We start from the raw sequence: 20,387 nt of genomic DNA on the forward strand, positions 1-20,387 counted from the left end.
TCATCTGACGGTTGGATGACAAATGCAGTGAGATGCAGACAGTGCTGTGGGTACTGATTCCTCTCAGTCTCCACCTTGCTACCTTGCCCCAAAGCTCTTCTGCTGATGGTGCCTCTCTGGATTTATAAACTCATTGTGGTGACCATTTGGGCTCATTAGAGATTGCCAGGCACTTTAGTAAGGACAAAGGGAGTTTGGTGTCTTACCCAAATTTCAACTTGGTAATTACAGAGTGCTTTTCTGAATACCAGAAATATTGGTGATTCCTCCTGCTTTAGTCTCTCAGTTATTTGGTGTGTGGCTATTACTGACCCATTCCTTCCCAGATGCTATTGCATCCTCCTTGCCTCAGGAATTTACCCACTGCTTCCTTCTTTTACCTGCACTGTAAAGTCTGTAAAGTGCTCCGGGACCTGCCTGTGTAACAGGCATCACACAAGTGTGTAAGAAGATATCAATGTGAATAAAACAAATAGGTATGGGATGGCTGGGGCTGGAGACAAGTGGGACTGCATGAATCACAGTGAGAAATGTGCCCATCTCTTGTACCAGAGGTTTCTGGTGGTGCATCAGGCAGTGGGCTGCACTGGCAGCCTGGAGGTAAGGGCTGTATCTGCTCTTTGCTCCCCTGTGTCTCTGGGAGCAGCAGTGAGACTCTTGTCTCCAAGGGAGGGGTTCCCCAGCTCAGGGTATTGCTTATCAGTCTCTGCCTTGAGGCTGTTGATTCCTGTTTACCTGCTGGTAGAAGTAATCCTGCCGGGAGGAATGTTCCCAGTGCGTCCCTCAGCTGAGCACTGATACTGAAGGCCTGCCAGGCAGTCTGGGGAAGCGCTGCTGGTGCACTTCTGTCTTAGGAAGCTAAAAACAGCAGTTCATGGCCTTCTGGGGTTGGCCCATTCCCTTCCACCCCTTTGGCCCATTTGTGGAGGCGACTGTAGAGTGGGAAGCCCTTGTTCTCTCGGTAGATGTAGACACCTGTGATGGCATTCCACTGGGGGCTCGGCTGGACGCCCTCCACCGGGAACTCCTGCACCAGCTCCTTCTCCTCCTTGTCCAGTGCCACAAAGCCAAAGAATTGTTTCACATTCTTGGCTGCCAGGATCCTGGAGTGGACCTCGGCCGTGCGTCGGAAGAGCTTGTCCTCGTTGGAGCGGTACTGGGCCCAGTAGGCCTCCTGCCGGTAGCTCAGCGGCGAGCAGCAGTGCTTCAGGCACTTGGTGAGGAAAATCAGCACCGCAACGATGCCGATGAGCAGCCAGCCGAAGAGCTGGGAGGGAAGAGAGAGGCTGCGTTAGGACACGGCAAGGCGGTCTTACCCACTCCCTGTGGCTTTTTCCCTGCTGTGCCTACCTGGGACTCGTATCTCAGCCTCCGGGTCACCTCATCCCTGAACTTGGTGAGGTTTGCCGGGACGTCTCTACAGGGGATCTTGGCCAGCACCTCGGCCCCGTACTCAGCTGGAAACTTGTCCAGGGAGGATGGCTTGACAAACTCGCTGAGGGCACAGATGTAAGCTTCCCCACGCAGCAGCGAGATGACCGACCAAGTGATGGGTGCCACGGACGCTCGGCCCATGATGGAGCCGAAGAGGAGGAAGGTGGCAGCAGCAGAGAAGTTCTTGGTGCCCCGCTTGTGGCACTCGGCCACCAGGTTCCAGGTGTGATTGTTCCAGATGACACCAATGAGGAAGAGGGCCAGGGCCTGGGACACCAATGGCAGCCAGCCCATAGATGTAGTTGCGGGCAGGGGAGCAGGGACAGTGGAAGGCAACGACTGAGAAGAGCTCCTCGCTCCCCACCGTGCCCAGGGCCACCAACCCATTGAAAATCATCACATCTTTGCTCTTGAAGAATAAGGAGAGGAAGCGGAAGTTCTCAGCGATGAGGGCGGCCATCTCGTCCAGGGGCTGAGAGGTGTGTGCTGCAGTGGGGGCTGTGCTGGCTCAGCCCCCTGCGCTGAGGAACACTCCAGTGGGAGATGAAATGGCCTGGTGCTGGCTGAGGTGCAAGGAGCTGTTCCAGGAGCAAGATACCTTCACTGATGTCCCTTCTTTCCACCTGGTGTCCCAGCCTCTGGAGCTGGTTTCTGATACAGGGATACTTCAAAAGGTATCTAAGCAATATGTGAAACGTCAGCCATTTTAGTTTCTCACTAAGCCCTCCAAAAGCTTCACTACAGCAAAGATGACAGGTGGGACACACCTTTGTGTCCCTCTCAATTGCACGTTTGTCCTCTTTCCTTCTGTTTGGTCTTAGTCACCTCTCACAGAGGCAATTACTGTCAGCATCACAGGCAAACTCTTGATGATCACCCAAACCTGCAATGAAGGAGGGCACCATGTTACTGGGAAAACTGGACCAGAGCACTGGCACTAGGATATGTCCCCAGCCCTGCAACTGACTCACACTAGCCCAGCCATATGTGGCACGTGTGTGCTGGGGTTGTGCTGCTTTGAAGGTGTCCTGTGTGGCTTTTCCTCCTCTTTAGAGCTGATGAGTTAACACTTATGAATAGACACAGGTATGTGAGGAAGGCAGCAAGGGGTGCTGTGAGACATCCCAGCGGATTTGGGAGCACAGAAATGCAGCATGGAGGCCCAGGCAGGAGCAGCCTTTGCTGAGAAGGGTGAAGGGATGCTTGGGGGCTGTTCATACCAGAAAGAGAAGTTGCTTTCTGGGAAAGCTTATCCTGATATCCCAGGATACAAACACCAAATGCTCATAGAGTCGGACAGCAATTATGTGTGAGCTTTTGCTAGGATTAGGTGTGGCAGGATGATCTCCCATCCTGCAGCTGATTGACAAAATCGTACTTCCTGTCTTGGCCTGCAGTGCCAGCTCAGCTTCTTAATTGCTGCCCTGAGATTGAGCCCCTCAACCTGCAGCCTCAGAGCCAGAGATGCTCTTTGGTGCCCTTTGCCTGTGTTATACTCCACCGACAGGGCTGCAGGCACCTGGGGCCAAGCAGGGAAAAGCATGTTCCCTGATTTTTTAAGGGCAGGGAAATAACTGGAGATTGTATCCATGCTATCTGCAGCAACGTCCATTCCCCCATCCCATCTGCAAGCTGGATTTAATTAATATCTTAGCTGACTTTCCATCAGTGCTGCATCCCTACAGGGTTTCTCCTCAGGAAGCCTCAAGCACCTTGCAAGTTCTAGGAACCCTCACCCCTGTGACAAAACCCTCTGGCCTCAGAGGAACTGCTGTCACCAGGGTTTGCTGGAGACAGGAAGGACCTGGGCACCCAACCAACCGTCTCTGGCAGCTTGCACAGTGCTGGAAGTACCAGCACACATCTGGGGCTACCTGGGAGCCATGGCCCACAGGCCTGCCCCAAAGTCTTACCTGGGCCACCCCAACTGCAGGGACAAGACTTCAGGGACATTCAGGCAGAAGAGACAAAGATACTTTAATCCCTATGGTCTTTTGCACAGGGCTTGCTCTTACACTGTGCTTTAAATCACTCCTCTGCCTCAGTTCATCTGCTGCCTCAACAAATCCTGGTTTACTCCCTTTCTCCATGGGGAACGGGTGGGGAACAGGGGCAGAAATTTTGCCTCTGTTCTTTGCTGTGTCTAATCCATGGCAATCCCTCTAAAGTCACGCTGTGATATTGCTAAGTTCAAATGTAAACAGCCCTTAATGTCTTCCTGCAGGTTCCCAGTTTTCCATATGCAAAACTGCCTCTGCAAAGGAGACAGACCAGCCGACAACTGCCACCACGTGATGGGGAGCCAGGCTTCCATCTCCATGCTTGCCGGAACTCCACGTTTGCAGCCAGATGCCAAGCCCACAAACTTGCTCGAGTTCAAGCATCTGTTGTTAGTTACCCACAAACAGCCCTGATAAACATGGCCCTGTAACCTTCCTGACAGAGCCTGGCAAATGGCAAAGCAAAAATCTGAGGACCTGGCAAAGAAAAGTATTTGCCACTTAGAGGTTACCATTCCTCTGCTTGGTAGTTATGGTCTGGGAGAGAGGGTTGGGTAGAAGGGGAGAGGTTGTTTGCAGCAGGTAAGATTTTAAGAGCCTGTTTCTTTCCCCAAAATATATGTGAAAGCAAGAAAAAATGAAGTCACTTACTTGAAAAAGTTGTTGAAACCAGTTCTGGAGCCTTCTCAGCCTTTCCTGTGTTTTTTTGCTCAGGTTCTGGTTGCGGGGGGTTTCCAGCAGCACATAGGGCTGTGCAGGAGTTGGGATGCAGCCAAGGCTGGTCTGATGGGCAAAGTGGAAGCTTTTGAAAGCAGCCTTAGCAGTTTGCGAAGGTTTCCTTATTCAGTTTGAAACATGCTGTCTGCTGTTGGCTTTTGGGAAGAGGGAGGAGGTTGTTCTCAAGCTCTGAGCTTGGGTGGGGCAAAGAGCAGGCGCTTGGCTTCTGCTCTGTGTGCAGCTGAGGTTGTGCCTTTAAGAATAAAAAAAAAAGGAAATGAAAAAGCTGAGAGAATGAGTCACTGGAAAAAGCACATCGTGCTTTCTCAGACTCATGATGCAGATGTGCAGTGGCTGCCTGGGATGGCCGGGAGTTTGCCTGGAGAACGGCAACAATGAGGCGCCTTGCAGGGGTGTAGAGGGGAAATGGGGAATCCCCCCAGCCTGGGACTTGTGTGCAGCCCCCATCGTCCCCAGGGGATGCCGTGATGCTGATGGAGCCACGCCAAGCAGGCAGGGACAGCGCAGGAGAAGCCCATGGTCCACGAGAAGGGACAGAATCTTCTCTTTTAGCATACAGGAGCCGGCTGAGCCAGCGGGAAGGCGCCTGCCTGGGTGGATTTTTGGGGCATCACAAGCTCTGTGGGGTGCCAGGTTCTGCTTTCCCCCAGGTGGGAGCGAGGAGGCTGGGGGCTGAGCAGGGCCGGGAGCCATGTGTGTAGGGCTGGGCACAGCCTGATTTTTGGCGGGTGCGGTGCATTCCTGCCTGGCTCAACTTCTCTGCTCTCTGTTTCCCCTGCTTGAGCGATGTCTGCGAGGCAGCCGAGAGCGCCTCTCTTCCTCTTTGCTCCCTCCTCTCCACCATCTGTCCCCCAGCTCCAGCTCCTGCCCAGCCTGTTGCCGAGGCCGGAGGCCCCCATCCTCCTTCCCCACCCTCCTTGCCGTCTTGTCCCCGGGGTTAAACTCAGTCCTCCCCAGGGAATGTCTTCAGCACAGGCAAATCCTCAGCAATAGCCACGTTCCCCTCCTCCCCGAGCAAATGTAGGCTCAGCCCAGCGCCGGCAGTTCAGCCAATGGGAATTTTGGACCATTTTCCTTCCTAGCCCAGACCCGGGGTCCCCGGGCGGGTTTTTGCAGCTCCCAGTTGTTTGGGCACGGTGCATCCCTCAGCACCCCCACACCCTGGGTGCTCGCCAGGGGCTGGCTCCCCTGCTGGCTTGGTGGGGGCCCTGGGGCTTGCTCCATGCTCAGAGCACTGCAACAAAGTAGGATCAGCACTGGGACCACAGCCTGGCTGAAATCCCAGGGGCTGTGTTGGGATTCCTTGGAAAGGCTCTCCTCCCAAAGGCAATGAGCAATGTCCCCAGATTCCAGCATGGAGAGGGGAACCTGCCTGATCTATGAGGACTCAGCAACTGCTCAATTTGCTGCATGGAGGCAAAGCTCTAATCTTTAAAATCTTAGTTAAAAGTCCAAGAGTTTCTCATTGCAAATGCATCTAGTTATTTTGATACCTTAACTGCTGTGACATGGTGCCCGCCATCCCTCTGTGCTGCTCGCCATCGTGGGGGACTCTGAGCACGCCTTTCTCAGTGAGCCACGAACAGCACCAAACTACAAATAATAGGAGTGGAAACCACCTTTATCTTTTAATCTCCTTTGCTTTGTAAATCAGGTTTTGTGCCTAATTATTTCTGGGCAGGTGCGTTAATTAAAGTTTGGGTGTGAAGATTAATGACAAAGCTATGTCATGCTCCTTTCTCCTGGGAGTTGGCCAGATTCAGCCTGCCCTTGACTATGAGCTTGCTAAAGTGCTCTCACAGCAGTCAGGAGAATTTCCTCATCACTTTGGTCTTTTGTTCTCTTCTCCCCAAAGCCTCTATGGAGTTATACACTGATAATTAAGGTTTATGCAAACGACAGTCACTTCAGTTACTCATAACAAGTTGTTTGAACAAGAACACCGCAGCAGAAATTTCAAGTGGATGAACATCTTGGAAGGGACATGGCAGGGCTAAAACTCATGCCTCAAAAGGGGTTTGCCTTCTGCATATTTGTAATAAAATCAGAGCCACTGGGAAACACTCTTCTGGGCTGTGATTTCCATGGTCACCTCAAGGGCCTGCATCCTATCATCCTCTGTTTCTGTGGAAGTGGGCAGCCACTCTGAATTGTGTAATGTTGGTGGTGACCTCCTGGCTTCGCCTCTGAGGGCCAGGGCTGGCTGCTGCTGGTGGCCAAGCACTGGCAAAACTCTTCAACTCACACAGCCTCAGCACCTCTGGCTTGGCCTGGGGGCTCTTCCAGTCCTTTTCATTGCAACCAAGTAAAGAAACACCAACAGCTTTTGTAAATAGCTTTTATAAATCCTGGTGTTTGAGCACAGAGCTTGAATGGTAAGTCTAAATTATTCATTTGGCTCCTTAAACAAACCCTCAGGTGGGTTTTTAACAGCAGCTTTTGTGTCAGGGAGAGATACAGGAAAAATTGTAAGAACAAATTGTCCTGAGGCAGATTTATGGCAGGGTGTTGGCCTGGCCCCCTCTCCACTCCCTGCTGCTTTCCTTGTCTGGACACTTCCCTCAAGGAGCATCTCTGTGGAATCCTGATTTAATGGTGCCTGTAACACCAACCACACCGTTTCTGTTACGTGTAGTGTGATATGGGGTCTCTTCACTACCTCATTGCTTTGGTCAAATTTATTTTAAGGCTTTTCTTGGCTTGGGAGCTGTGTGTCTGTGGGGATGTATTGTGTGGAGGGGTAATGTGATCTTTTAGGGTTTACAACTTGGCAGCAGAAATGGGCACTCTCAGCTTGTTTCCCCACCATGGGATTTTTAATACTGCCTAAACCCACATGCACTGCTCAATGCTGAGCACGTCATGAAAGAGAGGAAGTTTTGCACATCTGGTAGTGTCTGTCTTGGCAACTGCCACAGCACAAACCTGGTGCTCAGTGGTGTGGGACACACAGCACATCTGGCTGCCATGTTGCACCCTTCAGCATCCCTGGGGCTCATCCATCATGGCCTTCCAAAATTATCCTTCCTTGCACACAACTCGTTACCTGGATCACCAATGCTATGGGACCGGATGTGAGAGCAGATGGGAGCAGATGGGATCACACTGAGCCCTTTGGGTGCCTGTTCCTCTGCAGCTGCTGTGGCACTGGCCCTTGCCTGTGCCCTGGCTTCTGCCCTCTCTGCAGCCCATCTCACAAGAATGTGGTTCTGCCTCTGCCCAGCCCCGTGGGCCCTCACACCCAGCTGTAGTAGGCAGCTGTCTCTTTTTGGGGTGCAGAGGGGTGCGTGGGGGGCTGCCCTTCTCCTGCCCAGCCATTTCCAGTGGGTTGGGCAGGTGGGTGGAGGTGCAGTGGGGGCTTGCATCTGTGCCAGCTCTTCAGGGCCATGTTCATGGTGCCCTGGTCGGTGATGCCCAGGAGCTTCTCGGCAGCTTCCCCTGCATCAGCAGGGGCTTTCCTGGGCAGGTGGTGGCGAGCAGCCTCCAGGTCCGTGCTCATGTCCTCAAAGAACTGCTGGATGCAGACCTTGGCAAAGCTCCTGGCATGCTCCGCACACGTCTCGTCGAACAGCTTGCGCTCGATGTCGATGTAGTGGGACCAGTACCTGCTCTTCAGGAAGGCAGCCTGGCTGAAGCAGGGCCGAAGCGATCTCACCAAGAAAGCCAGAGTGGTCATCAGCAGCACAAAGCACCAGCCCAGAGCCTGCAGGGATGAAGGGGAACCAGAGCTGTCGCATGCCCAGCAGAACCAGCCAGCAGAACCCCCCTGGTCTGCAAAACAAGCCTGACTCCACTTTGGGCTGTTTGACACTTGGCTGTGTTTATGCTGCAAAACTGGACAAGGAGGCCCTACAAACCATTTGCACTGAATTTTTGTTCAGTGCATCCACATAGGCAGCACCTCTTGCTTCTTGCCTTGTAGAGCATCAACAGGCACTGACCATAAATAACACCAGGGCTGAATCCTGTGCCCAGCCCTTGATCCTGCCTCCAACATAAGGGTGCCTCACCTAGGTCTAGGATAGCCTGTGTCCTCTGACTTGTAGTATTGTCCCAGATACTCCCTGGTTTATGCAGCTGTCTTAGCTCTTTTTCCAAGCTGAACTTAGCAACATCTATTGTGAGTGGGCAGCAGTGAAAGCTCCCCTGTTAATGGGGTCTGACAGGAAGGGTGAGATGAGGACAGAGCCAGAACCAGTCTGTCTTGTTCACCATCAGTCTTAGCTCAGGCTGCCTCCAGGCTGTACTGGCAGAGCTCGTGATGTTCAATCCCCCTGGAAATGCAGCCTCCTAAAAGAGCACCTGGGGGGGGAGGTTCTATCTGGGACCTCCTGTTTTTCAGCTCCCAATGCTTTCCAGCTGGGGTATGCCCAGGAAAATCTGCTTTGTGTCTTTGGAGAAGTCCCAGTGGTTCCGTTTCTCTTAAAGGGGATAATCATTCTTGTCTGCCCTAAGGAGGTCAGCCTTATAAATGGGAGTGCAGGAGTGACAGGTGTTTCAGACCATCCTGTCTCCAGCATGGCCAGGAGCAGAGGGTTTGAGAGGAATTAAGCACAGGACAAGTGGTTAGCAGCACATCTTCATTTGTGGTTCCCTGGGATGGCTAATAAACACACCCTGGCTGCTCCCATTCAGCGGCACAGACAAGTGGCATAGATGGTTATCGGCCCGCTGCTTGCACATGTTGTAATAAGAAGCAAGAGCAACTGATGGGTTACTGGAGAGGGTGACAACCTCCCCAGCCACTGAGTAAGATTCATCTCAGCCCCTTCTGAGCTTGCTCTGAATAAATACATGCAGATGGTTTGGCTGTTGCTCCTCTGCAGCCCTGGGCTGCCTAGGCAGGAGAGGGGGCCAGTTATCAGGATGACCTACAGCTACAGCCTCTGCACCACACTGGAGGCATAACCCCACAGAGCTGAGTCTGAACACCTTGTACCCCTGTGAAATCACCAGTCTCTCCTGCTTGATTTCAACAGAGAGATTCTGTGGAGGGAGCTCAGGCTGGCAGTGCCTAACCCCAATCCACCCGTGAGGGCACAGCCATGGTGCCTCTTACCTGTGAGATGCAGCGCAGGTACCTGACGGCCACTTCATTGGCAATGAGCTGCTGCCCGTTGTAGATCTCCTTGCAGGGGATGCGGGCGAGCACCCGCTGTACCTCCCCCTGGGAGAGGTGGGGGTGGCTGGCATTGCCCAGGCTCTCCAGGGGCACCGAGGTGCAGAAGGCACAGGTGATGCACTTGCCATCCAGCAGTGTCACCGCCAGCCAGACCACGGGGGCGATCATGGCCCGCTGTGCCATGGAGCAGCACATGTAGCGCAGCACAGCCGCATCCTTCCCCCGCCGGCCCCGCGGCCGCCGCCACTCCTCTGCCAGCATGGAGATGTTGTTGTTCAGCACAAAACCCAGCAGGAACAAGATGAAAGGGGGGACCAGGAGGATGCCCAGCCCGTAGGCCAGGTTGTAGTGTGGCAGGCAGGGGCAGTTGAAATCAAAGGCTGAGTACATCTGGGTGCTGGCAAGGGCCATGATCCCACAGATGCCATTCATGAAGGACTCCTGGTTGGACTGGAAGAACTGGAAGATCATCCGAAACTTGTCCATCTTTGCTTGATTCCTCCCCCCACCAGAGTCCAAGCTGTGGCCTCAGCCTATTTCATTATTTCAGATTTCTTCTTCAAAGATGGCATCACTAAGTTTTTGTGCAGTCCACTGTTTCATTCATGCACTCTTATAACCCCACTATTTAAAGTAGAAAATAAACATTTTCTCCTGCTGATTTTGCTTCCTACAAAAGTTTAGAGTTTGCTTCCTGTTGCTCTTCTCTGGATCTGGGACCTGGGTTGTTTCTGGTTTGCAAAACCTGATTTCATTCTTCTCCACATCCCCATTTCTGCAGTCTCCCAGCCAGCAGCTCTCTTTGCTGAAGGGTGCAGGTATTACCATGGCTGTGTCCTCCCCAGAGCATTTTGTGCCCTGGGCAGAGTTGGCTGATTGGCCTCTGTGAACCTGTTTGCAAATGCAGGGGGTGGGTGCTCCTTCCAGGACTGAACGGGACACCCCACCTCTGCAGTGCTGGCACACACGGAAAAACTGGATTCTAGAGCTTCCCCCTTCCCTCTGTGTGCCTGCTTTGCCTCAGCAGCATCTGAGGCAAGCACCTTGCAGGTCTGCCAGCCCCTACTTCTGGACTTGCTTCACTGGGAAATAACTCTTTTATTCTGCAGAGGGAAGGGAAAAGAAAAGGAAAGGCAGAGGAAGGAGAGGTAACAGTTAGGCTGGGCTTGGCTTCCACAGCACAAATCTAAAAGAATGGATGGTGTTGATGGTCCTGCATCTCAGTTCCCAGGTCACAAAGCAGCCTTGGTGCACTCAGTTGCTCCCTCAATCTGGCCAGAAGCTGGGGGATTACTGGGACTACAAGTGGCTGTAAAACAGGTGGTGGCAGTTGCTCAGTTGTTCCTGTCCAGGCACCACCTGAGCTGATGTGAGGATCAAGATACATCTAACTGGGCACCAGTGTGACTGCAGTGGTGGCTGTGGGACATGTCACCAAGGGAAGCTGTGCATAGGTGGGTGGCACACGGAAGACACAGGACAGGTACTTTCCCCCAGGGTTTTGCAGTGTGTCAGTGCTGAGCTAGGAAGCCAGACCAGGCTTTTTGACCATTAGGCAGTGCTGCAGGTTCTGAGTCTGCCCTGCACCAGTCCTGGGGCTCAGCTGATTGTGCTGAGTTGACCCTGAGATGCCACCGTAGAGGTGAGCACAGAGCACGTGGGCAATGCCTGAGCAGTCTTAGCTCTGCCTGCTGTGGAGAGGTTAATTGCATGATCTCATCAAATGGGAAGAGATTTTGCTGCATGAATATAGATGAGGCCTGTTGTATTGCTAGCTGAGAGCTCAGACTGGCTTCTCTGTTCACCTGACAAGTGGCTTTTTGAAGGGCAGTTCACATCAAAGCCTGCGTGAATCAACCCTGTAAAAAGCTGAGAGCTTTTTGATCTCCAGGAAAACCCTGCCTTTTATTAAACATGAATTGAGGGCCTGAGCCTGCTTGGTGTACAGCACTACAATTCTCACTGAAGCCAGCAATAGTCAGTGAGAATCCAAAAAGAGCCCACAGAAGACAATGCCTGGGTCTTTCTTTCCATGTTGCTTTGTCAGGAAGGACTTTGTTTTCATGAGCTTCCCATCAGAAAGTTCACTCTAAGTGACTTGCAAAGGAAGGCAGAGCTGATGATTCCTCCCAAATCCCAACTTATTTGTGCTCTGGAAACCCTGTCCTGAAAGAGATGGTACCTGCCCAAGTCCCTCCCTGGACCCAGTCCCGCACCTGCACACCAAGACAGACTCCAAGGTGTGGAGCTGGGGAGGGCTTTGCATGTCCCAGTCAGTGTAAGATATAGAAAGAAGGGGTGTGAAAGCAGTAACAATTCCTATCAGGAGAGCTTAGGAAGTGACTGGGGAAGTTGTCTTTGTAGTCAGCTCTGCTGTTTCACAGGCTCTTGGCAGGTGAGGATCCCTCAGGATGCCTGACAGATCTGCAGGTCAGGCATCGCAGCAGCCCTGAGAGACAGACAGCTGCTAAATCTATGGCAGCACCCTTAAATCATCCTGTTTGCTCCCTCCTGACACAGATAACAAATCTGTTCCTCTTCCCCCTTTTAGCCTTTCATATTTTGTGGTCACAGTGGGATGACTTAAAACCTGAGAACATGGAAAGCAGCATGCAAATGGAGCTGCAGGCCTCAGCTGTGAGCATGTTAGGAAAATAAAATTTGACTAAAATGGAATGGTGAGTCCAAACGGAGCTGCAGCCTAAGATTTGATGTCATGTCTGACAAAAGTAAACCAGAGACACAATTCAAAGTGCAATGCTGATTTCAAAGAAGAGCTCAGAAGCTCCCTGGATCTAAAGAGCTCCTGGGGAAAAGACCACTGTGTTTTTCCCTACCAGCATGGGCCACAGCTGGCTCTGTGCACTCTCCTAGCATATCCAAGGGAGCTCAGGGATTCATCCAGATCTGATTTTGCTATGCAAATAAGAAAAGCTCTGCAGCCCGTCCCTCTGCACCCTGCAGCTCCTGACTGGGCCTCAGTGGGCAAAGGGGTGCAGCTGCCCATGGGTGGGCTATGGAGTTATTTTGCCTCCCAATGTTTTTACCCAGTACATCCTCATCCTCTGGCCTGTGCATGCAAACATCCTGGGCAGGAGGTGACCCACCTGCCAGCAGCTTGACAAGTCAATTTGGGGGATTAATATGAATTTTTATTTTGATCCCTTATTTTGGATTTAGTCCCAATGTGGTAGCAGGTTCCTCTGCCCCTATCCCACCATCTTCCTTCCTCCTGGAAGCCCTGCTTGCCCCACCTATCCATACCCAAGGAGACATTTCTTCTTCACTCCCACCTCCCCCCAGCCCCTCCACGTTGCACCTCTCCCTCCAAAAGACAAAGTGGGCATCAGTGTGAGGTTCAGCCTGGAGGAACAGAGGTGTCTGTTCTGGGTTAGTTTGAGTAAAGACTTTAATGCATCCAAGCAGCAACACTGGACAGAAGTACCAGTCAAATTGGCACCATGTACAATGGGGGCTGGAAAAGGCAGGTGAGAAAGCAATTATCATCAAAGGCTCAGAGGTAAGGTTACATCCAAACAGCTTTGAAACTATGAATGGAAATACCCAAATAGGTGTTGCAAGGATGATCCTCTGGATAGGTCAGTTTGTACTCAAATCTAGCAGGGGAGTGTTTAAAGTCTATGTTCAGACTTGTCAGGCAGAGTCAGTGTGTCCTTCCCATGGCTTAGCACCAGTGCCTACAGCAGCTACTAAACGCCAGCATAGCCCCATGGTTGTGTTTTGCAGAGCCTCCATCTCCTGTTCCTTCTGCAAATCCAACCCAATCTAATCCTTATTCAGAGGTGTCTTCAATTAAAGTTATGCTGCTCTGTGAATTTCAGTGTGTTGCCATATTTAATTTTATAAATGCATAGAAGTATTGATGGGTTGTGAGAGGTTGCCATATTTAATTTTATAAATGCATGGAAGTATTGGTGGGTTGTGAAAGGAAGGCAGAACAGTTTGGCAGCTGGGCTGGGGGCAGCCAGAGCTCTCAGCAGATGGGAAGACACAGGAGGTGGTTTTGCCTTTTTGAGTAAATATGTTGGTGTGGTACTAAGAGAGTTGCCAATTAAATAACTTTTGTGTCAGCTCTGGTAACCTTTTGAAGCAGGTTTCACTGGAATGGGCAGGAGCTCCTCACTCCTCTGTGTGTGTGTATGGTTTGTATGAAGCCAAAACACTTTGGTTCTGGGTGTGTGTATGGTTTGTATGCAGCCTTCCTCTAGCCAGAACACTTTTATCACAGCTGTAAGAAGCTGCAAACGCTTTGATATGACAAAAGTGCCCTAAGGTCCTTGGCTGAGAAATGTCATTGACAGTGACTGCATCTGGGACCCTTGGACCCTCAGAACCTGCTGACTTTGGAGGTTTTGCCAGGCATGCCCTGGAGTGGAGCCTTTGAGGTTGCAGATTAGGAGGAAGGTATGAGCACCACTGTCACCTGCCTGATGGTTCTTGCTTTGTGCAGAGGTTTGGCAATGCTCCTTCTGTGCCTGCAGGACAAAGCCCCCTTTACACACTGGTGTGCTGGGGAAATTTGGAGTGGGTGCTGGCATTTTCTGCCCTGGGCAGAGGGGATCTCTCTCGCACCAGGGGATGCCTCTGGTGTGCCTGGCTGACATCCAGGGGAGGTTTCTCATAGTACCATGTTTTCAGAAGCTTGTTCACCTGGTCCTGATCTGTGATACCCTGGAGAGGACCTTCCCCTCCTTCAGCCTCCTCTCCCTCCCTAGGCAAGCTGAATCTGTGCAGTCTGATCTCTTGCTGCATGCTTTCGAAGAAGTGGAGGATGCATTTGTGAGCAAAGAGCCGGCTGTGCTCACAGCAGGTTTCCTCAAAAATCTTTTGCTCAATGTCAATGTAGTTGCTCCAGTGACGTGCCTGCAGGAGGGTGGCCTGGTTGAAGCAAGGTCTGAGCCAGCGGGCAAGGAAAGCTGCTATGATCAGGATCAACAGAATGCTCCAGCCAAGTGCCTGTGTGATAAGAAAGAAGCAGTGAAACAGGAGCAAGACAGACACAAGGACAGGCACAAGCTCTTTGCCTGTATCAGAGAGACAGGGAGTTTGTGTGGCTGGAGGGGAAATGTGATGCATCTGGACTCCTGGCTTTGATCTGTCCCTGTAGTCCAGCACCTCACACTGTACCCAGAGGGTTGGTATAATTTCCTCCCAGAGAATATGGGGTATTTATCTGTGCATGAATCATTCAGTAAGGATAACTGATTGCAAAATTGCCTGGAGCAGACAGGCATTTGCTATGAGCATAGGAGTACCTCAGGGAAAGGGGACTTTAGTGCTCTCCTTTGGCATTTCCTTATCTCCAGTGATCTTCATCTGCCACTTACACTGACTCCAGGGCCCAGGAGTCCCCACTGCAGCATGAAGACAGCCCAGACTATGGGCAGCTCCCTTTGATAAGAAAGAAGAGCTTGTTTTCAGTGACCTTCCACCAGTCCCAATGCCTGACCTGGCACTTCTATACCAAGAGCTGAGGCCAGTCAGGGCTCCACTCCCCGTTGTGCCCTGTTCTATTGCTCCTGAGCAAGCTGTTTTCATCTGTCTAAGCTTGCACTGTCCTTAAAACAGTGGGTCCTGTCTGCAGGATTGGCAGTTAGAAGGATCTTTTGACACTGAACAGGGCTTTAGGAGACACAATATCTTATATTATCTGCGTTTAGAGGCTGCTGGTTCTTTTATTAAACCATTCATAATTTCTTTCTTTTTTCCTACCCGACTTGAGATTATCACTTAGGATAGTGATGTTTGGAGGCAAAAAGAAGCACAGAGCAGCCTTGCTCCCAGCCTGACACAATGAAGGGATGGTAGATCAAGGAAGAGCAGGAGCAGATGCCACATGCCCAGTCACCTCCCCAACATGAGAGGCTGTGCCAGCAGCGACCCACCTGGGAGCAGCAGCGCAGGTACCTGGACACTGCCTTGCGGGACATGCTGTTCCTCATGAGCTCGTCATCCTTGCAGGGCACCTTGGCCAGCAGCTGCTGCACCTGCTCTGTGCTCACATTGGCAAAGCCCACAAACTTCTGGGGGTCCATGGAGCCACTGAAAGCACAGATCAGGCATTTGCCATCCAGGAGGGTGACTATGATCCAGACGACAGGGGCAACCATGGCTCGCTGCATGATGGAGGAACACATGTACCTGGAGCAGAGAGAGAGGTGAGTGGGTTAATGCTGAGAGCTCCTCCTCATCCAGAGCCCTGAGGGATGCAGGCTGTCCTGTGCCAAGCAGCCTTTCCAGCCCCAGGGAACTGACTCCCAGGGCTGCCCTCATCATTGCTCCTGCTGATGCTTCTTCTGCTCTGGGACGTCTTTGTTGGTTCTGCCTCTCAGGGGAACCTGCACTAGCACAAGGCAGTGCTCTGTGTGCTGCCTGCACTCAGTGCACAGTCCCCTCACCAATGGGCTTGCCTTGACTGCACCCTTATGTCTCCCATGCACAGATCTTTGTCAGCTCTCCCTTGTCTTGCATATTCACCCTTCCTTTTCTCATCAGTTTCAATCTGGAAAATTCCCTTTTTTCTGCAGCCTTTCTTGCCCCTCTCTGAGCCAACCTGTGTACTGCATAAAACTTTACATCTAACAGATGGAATATTATTCTCCTCACCCTTCTACCAGTACAAATTAGTAAAAGCTCAGGTGAAGGGAGTGAGACTTTTGATAAAGAATGACTGTGATGAAAATGCCACACCTTCTGCATATTTTAAAGGAAATGCCCGATGTTTTTGCACATGGAAGCCCCAGAAGACACCCTGTGAGTGCATGACAAGGCAGCAGCAATGCAGTTTCCCAGGGTGGTGGCATAAACCCAGGTATTGAGGCATTCCTGCTCTCCTTAGCTGGAATGGAATGAGCCTGCCTTAATTTCTGCTGGATGTAAATGCACTCCCACACCCCTGTCCCTTCAGGATCATGGGGAGAGGTCTCAGGAGATGAGCTTACAAGAAAATTAATCTACCAGGAGGATCAAAGCTATGGAGAAAGACAACTAAACAGGAGGTGAGAAGAGGGATGCCCCTGGCACTGCAAACCCCACCTGATGACAGCTGGGTCCTTCTTCCTGCGCCCCGCTGGTCGCCTCCACTCCTCCAGCATCACCAGGGCCTGTCTGTTGAGGATGAGGCCACACAGGAAGAGGATGATGGGGGGCACGAACATGATCCCCAGGCCATATGCCATGTTGTACTGGGGCAGGCAGGGGCAGCTGAAGTCCAGGCTGGTGTACATCTTTACACTTGCCAGGGCCAAGAGCCCACAGATCCCATTCATTACAGACTCCGAGTTGGACTGGAAGTACTGGAAGATCATCCGGAAACGGTCCATGGTGTTCTTCTGGCCAGGGGTGCTCCTCCTGGAAATCCCTGGGCTGCCCAGAGGGGCCTGTCTCCCTCTGTTCCTCCTTCTGCTGCCACAGGGCAGGGGATGCAGCTCAGCTCCCAGTCAGCAGGAGGATGAGGATGGAAGAGAGCTGCTGTGGTAGGGGGAACACCCTGTGCTGGAGCTTCCCCACTGGCACACGGCTCTCACGGGTCTGTCTCTCACCCAGGGCCTGTCTTCCAGGGCAGTTGGTAGCTTTTCTAGGTGAGCTGATGGATACAACCTCCAGCAGCCTTTTTTATCACCTTGTTTTTCATTTTCAGGGCTGTGCCACATGGCAGGCAGTCACAGCCTCCAGCAGTGCCTGGTCCCTCCCTCCAGGAGATGGTAACTGTCTATGGAGAGCCATTGATGATGCCTGTGAGCTGCTCTCTGCTGATTGAAGCCTGTTGAGGGATTCACTGCCCAGGAGAAACCAGGTAAATCAAATGAGCTCATCTGTGCTCCTGCTGCTGCCCCACTTCTCTTTGCATGTCCCCAGCCCCGTGTGGGGCAGGAGGAAGGCAGGGAGCACACACCTGGCTCAGTGTGCTGCAAGCTCACATTTCCCTATGAAAATGGGCTGAAAGGACCAACCCTCTGGTCAAGAGGATGTGAGACTCAGTAGCTTTCAAAGCCTGGAATAGCACCTGGGGGCAAAGGCTGCTCTTGGCTGTGCATGCTGTGTACACTGGGATATTTGTACCATACCACATCCATGTCCCAGGCTCTTGCCCTGGGGCACTTCTGGCTCCCCATCAGTGGGGAACAATGCAATCAGAACAGCTGGTTCTTTTGTCCCATGGGACTGGGTTATCATCTTCATCATCTTTTTGTCTCAGAAGTTCATTTTACAGATAAATACAAATCATTGCCACACAAGGAAGTTCTGAGGTTTTTTCCTGACATATTGAGCATAATTTTCCTCTCCCCAGCTTTCCCCTGGAAACACTTCCAGATTTCTTCTCATCTCAGGTTTCCAAATGCATTCGGGAAAGGGGGAGGAAAAAAGGGTGTTACTTTTAACTACTTCATTAAAAAGGAGAGGAATTCTCTCCTATCTGCCAGCACTGGGGTTTCTGCCCATGCTGTCTCCCACTGGTTCCCTTGATGGGATCATGTTGAAAGGATCAGCAGGGAGGAGATACCTGTAGCTGTTCACAGGCACATACAGAGGAATCACAGATGAATGCCATCTCCTCCAGTCTGAACAGCAACTTGCACAGTTACTTTAATGAAATACATTTGCTCCAAGCATAATATTTGTGCTCTCCTTTACCTGTGAGTGAATTGCCTGTTAATGTTCATCCATCAGCAGTAAAAACCCCTGGCTAACCAGCTCATGTTTCCATTTTGCCATTATAGGACATCAGGACCCCTCCACATTGCTGTTATGGGCATCATGACCCCTGGCTGAACTCCACAGTTGATATTTAGCCAGGGTGCAGCCGGTCTTGGTTCTCAGCTGCTTCAATACTCAGTGGGTTTCTCATTTAATGGTTTACATTTATGTACTGACTCAGCCTCAGAAAGTGTTGTGCACTCTCTGTAGAACAATTACTTTAGAAAAATCATTTTGCCTTTCTAGCTCTCCTGGGCAAAAACATAGTAAAGGCTAAACAGTTCCTTACAGCTCAGGAAAATAAGACATAAAAAGAGCAGGAAACTTCCTCTGGACAGGATGATCTACAAGGGAATTTTACTTCTCCCAGGTGCCTCTAACCTGGATGTTAGAGGTCTCTAAAAGATGCCTCGGGGTAATCACTGTGCTCTGTTGTGATTGGGATGTCACCAGAGATTCAGAGCTGAGACATGGAGTTGTTGAACTGTAGAAGAAAGGGAATATTCCTGAACTTGCAGAAAAAGACATTTAGAGCTTCCTGGGGAAAGAGAGAAAGGCCTGTTGAGGTAAGTAAATGGCTAGAGATGGACAAGGGCTCAAAATGTTTCTCAAAATTTATCACATTTGATTAGTCAGTTCTTAGGGCAAAATGAAGAGGGAGCAAGGATTAAAATAATCTATCTCCTGTCCCCCAGCAAGTAGACCTGCCCCCTGTCCCCAGCAGTGGGTGCTGGGAGGGTGAGTAAGGCACTGGTGAAATGTCCCATCCCTGGGTGTGGGAGCAGCCACGCTTGCCCAGGTCACCATGGGAGGACTGTGCTCCAGTCTCTGTTTTGGGCACCTCTCAGCTGCTGAACTGGAAAACCCCTTCCACCTGGCTGTGTTTATTCAGAGGACAAGGGTTATTGCTTTTTCAAGGCTTAGAGGAAATTTGTGACCTTGAGTTTGAGTGAAGGCCCTTGCCACAGTAAATGGCCTTTCCCAGCAGCAGTGCCTGCAGACCAGTTTGCTGTTCCTCTGCAGCTCAGGTGAGCCTGTTCCAAACCTGTTCCAAACCCTTGGGCCCACAGGGAGACACCCTGGGAGCCTGTCTATACTTGGCCAGCAGGTTGCAACTGAGCTTTATCTTCTCTGGCCTTTTTGAAACAGTTTGGGGGCCCAGTCCTCCACTGAGGACAGCAGAGCAACATGATTGCCTTCTTTTTTCTCCAAATCTGGCAGAGGATTTTAGTCCTCAATGCCTGGAAATCATTCAGCATCTTCAATTTATCACAGCAGAAGTCACTTCCACTTCAAGTGCCCATGAAGATGGACATAGGCAGTATTTCCTCCTATGCAAACTTCTGATGGTCACTGGCAGCAGTGACAAATTACAGCTTTGGTGGCTCCATGGGCAGGGACCACCTGAATTCTGTGATTCTGTGGGTATCTTTGCACAGCTGTGTACTCTGTCCAGGCTAAGTAAATAATGAGTAATGACCATTAAATGATTAATGAGATGCTAGCAAAAATAATGGTAGCATTGTAAAATGTAGTTTATCCTCACTAATGATGATCTCTGGAGATTAAATATTCCTGTGTTCTGCCTTGTAATTTCATTAAAGCACCAACATGCAGCTGACTGCCAGTGAGGAAATATGTGGCTTAGTTATGTGTTCTTCTTCTTAAGAGCTCATTATATATTGCTGTCCTGGCCATTAACACTTTGCTTTTTGGCTTACTTAGAAGCCTTATTTCCTGATCTCTGCATTATCCCAATCTTGACTTAATTCACACCATTTCTGACTGAGAGGGAGTTTTGTAAGGCCATTTATCTGCTTGGCTTGGAGCTGATACTGCAGTGATATAATTTGAGATAGAGTCTCTTCCCAGCTAAGAGGGAATTAGGGAATAAAGTGGAGAATGAAGAAAACAGACTGATCTCTAAATATTGCAGCTCAGAGATTTTTCAGAGTTTTTTTCTGATTTGCTAATACCCACATATCTACTGATGTTTAGCTAGGAGTATTATTATGTGTCTTGTTTGTTTTTTTTTGGGGGGAGGGGTTGTTTGTTTTTTGTTGTTGTTGTTTTGTTCTTTTTAGACTGCTCAAAATTAAGATCCAGCCCTGGGAAATCCATAGTTTACAGGATGAAAACCACTGATAACAAGCTTTTCTTGAGAGATCAGTTTGTCTTCAGTTTGCAGAGATGTTACAGAGACTGTTTAGGTGTTTAAAAGGAAATGGAAGTTGAGTGACAAAACCCATCTTGGTGCTCTGACTTTGGGCATCTGTATTTGGATTTAAGGGTGACCCAGTCTTTGTCCAGTGTGAATTCTCTAGGAAGCAGACCACATCCTTCAGTGGCCTTAAAAGATTCATGGCTTCTAAGTC

The 20,387-nt window shown here is 50.8% G+C and overlaps 3 protein-coding genes across 3 annotated transcripts; all 3 read right to left on the reverse strand.

Annotated features, from left to right (window-relative positions):
* Positions 1-766: 766 nt before the first annotated feature.
* On the reverse strand, positions 767-1,894 carry CALHM2 (calcium homeostasis modulator family member 2). Its single transcript, XM_036385962.1, is given in 3 exon segments — positions 767-1,267; positions 1,351-1,701; positions 1,703-1,894. Coding segments are annotated over 3 exon segments (960 nt in total). The 3' UTR covers positions 767-850.
* A 5,513-nt stretch (positions 1,895-7,407) lies between these two features.
* CALHM1 (calcium homeostasis modulator 1) lies at positions 7,408-9,780 on the reverse strand. Its single transcript, XM_036386161.1, has 2 exons — positions 9,232-9,780; positions 7,408-7,875 (listed from the first exon to the last, which is right to left on the reverse strand). Exons 1-2 carry the CDS (start codon positions 9,778-9,780, stop codon positions 7,408-7,410), a joined length of 1,017 nt encoding a protein of 338 aa, XP_036242054.1.
* Positions 9,781-13,809: 4,029 nt separating this feature from the next.
* On the reverse strand, positions 13,810-16,637 carry CALHM3 (calcium homeostasis modulator 3). Its single transcript, XM_036386237.1, has 3 exons — positions 16,351-16,637; positions 15,201-15,456; positions 13,810-14,271 (listed from the first exon to the last, which is right to left on the reverse strand). The coding sequence occupies exons 1-3, from the start codon at positions 16,635-16,637 to the stop codon at positions 13,810-13,812; spliced, it is 1,005 nt and encodes a 334-aa protein (XP_036242130.1).
* Between the last annotated feature and the right edge of the window lie 3,750 nt (positions 16,638-20,387).

The sequence above is a fragment of the Molothrus ater genome, chromosome 8, assembly GCF_012460135.2.
Source record: "Molothrus ater isolate BHLD 08-10-18 breed brown headed cowbird chromosome 8, BPBGC_Mater_1.1, whole genome shotgun sequence".
NCBI classification, from domain to species: domain Eukaryota; kingdom Metazoa; phylum Chordata; class Aves; order Passeriformes; family Icteridae; genus Molothrus; species Molothrus ater.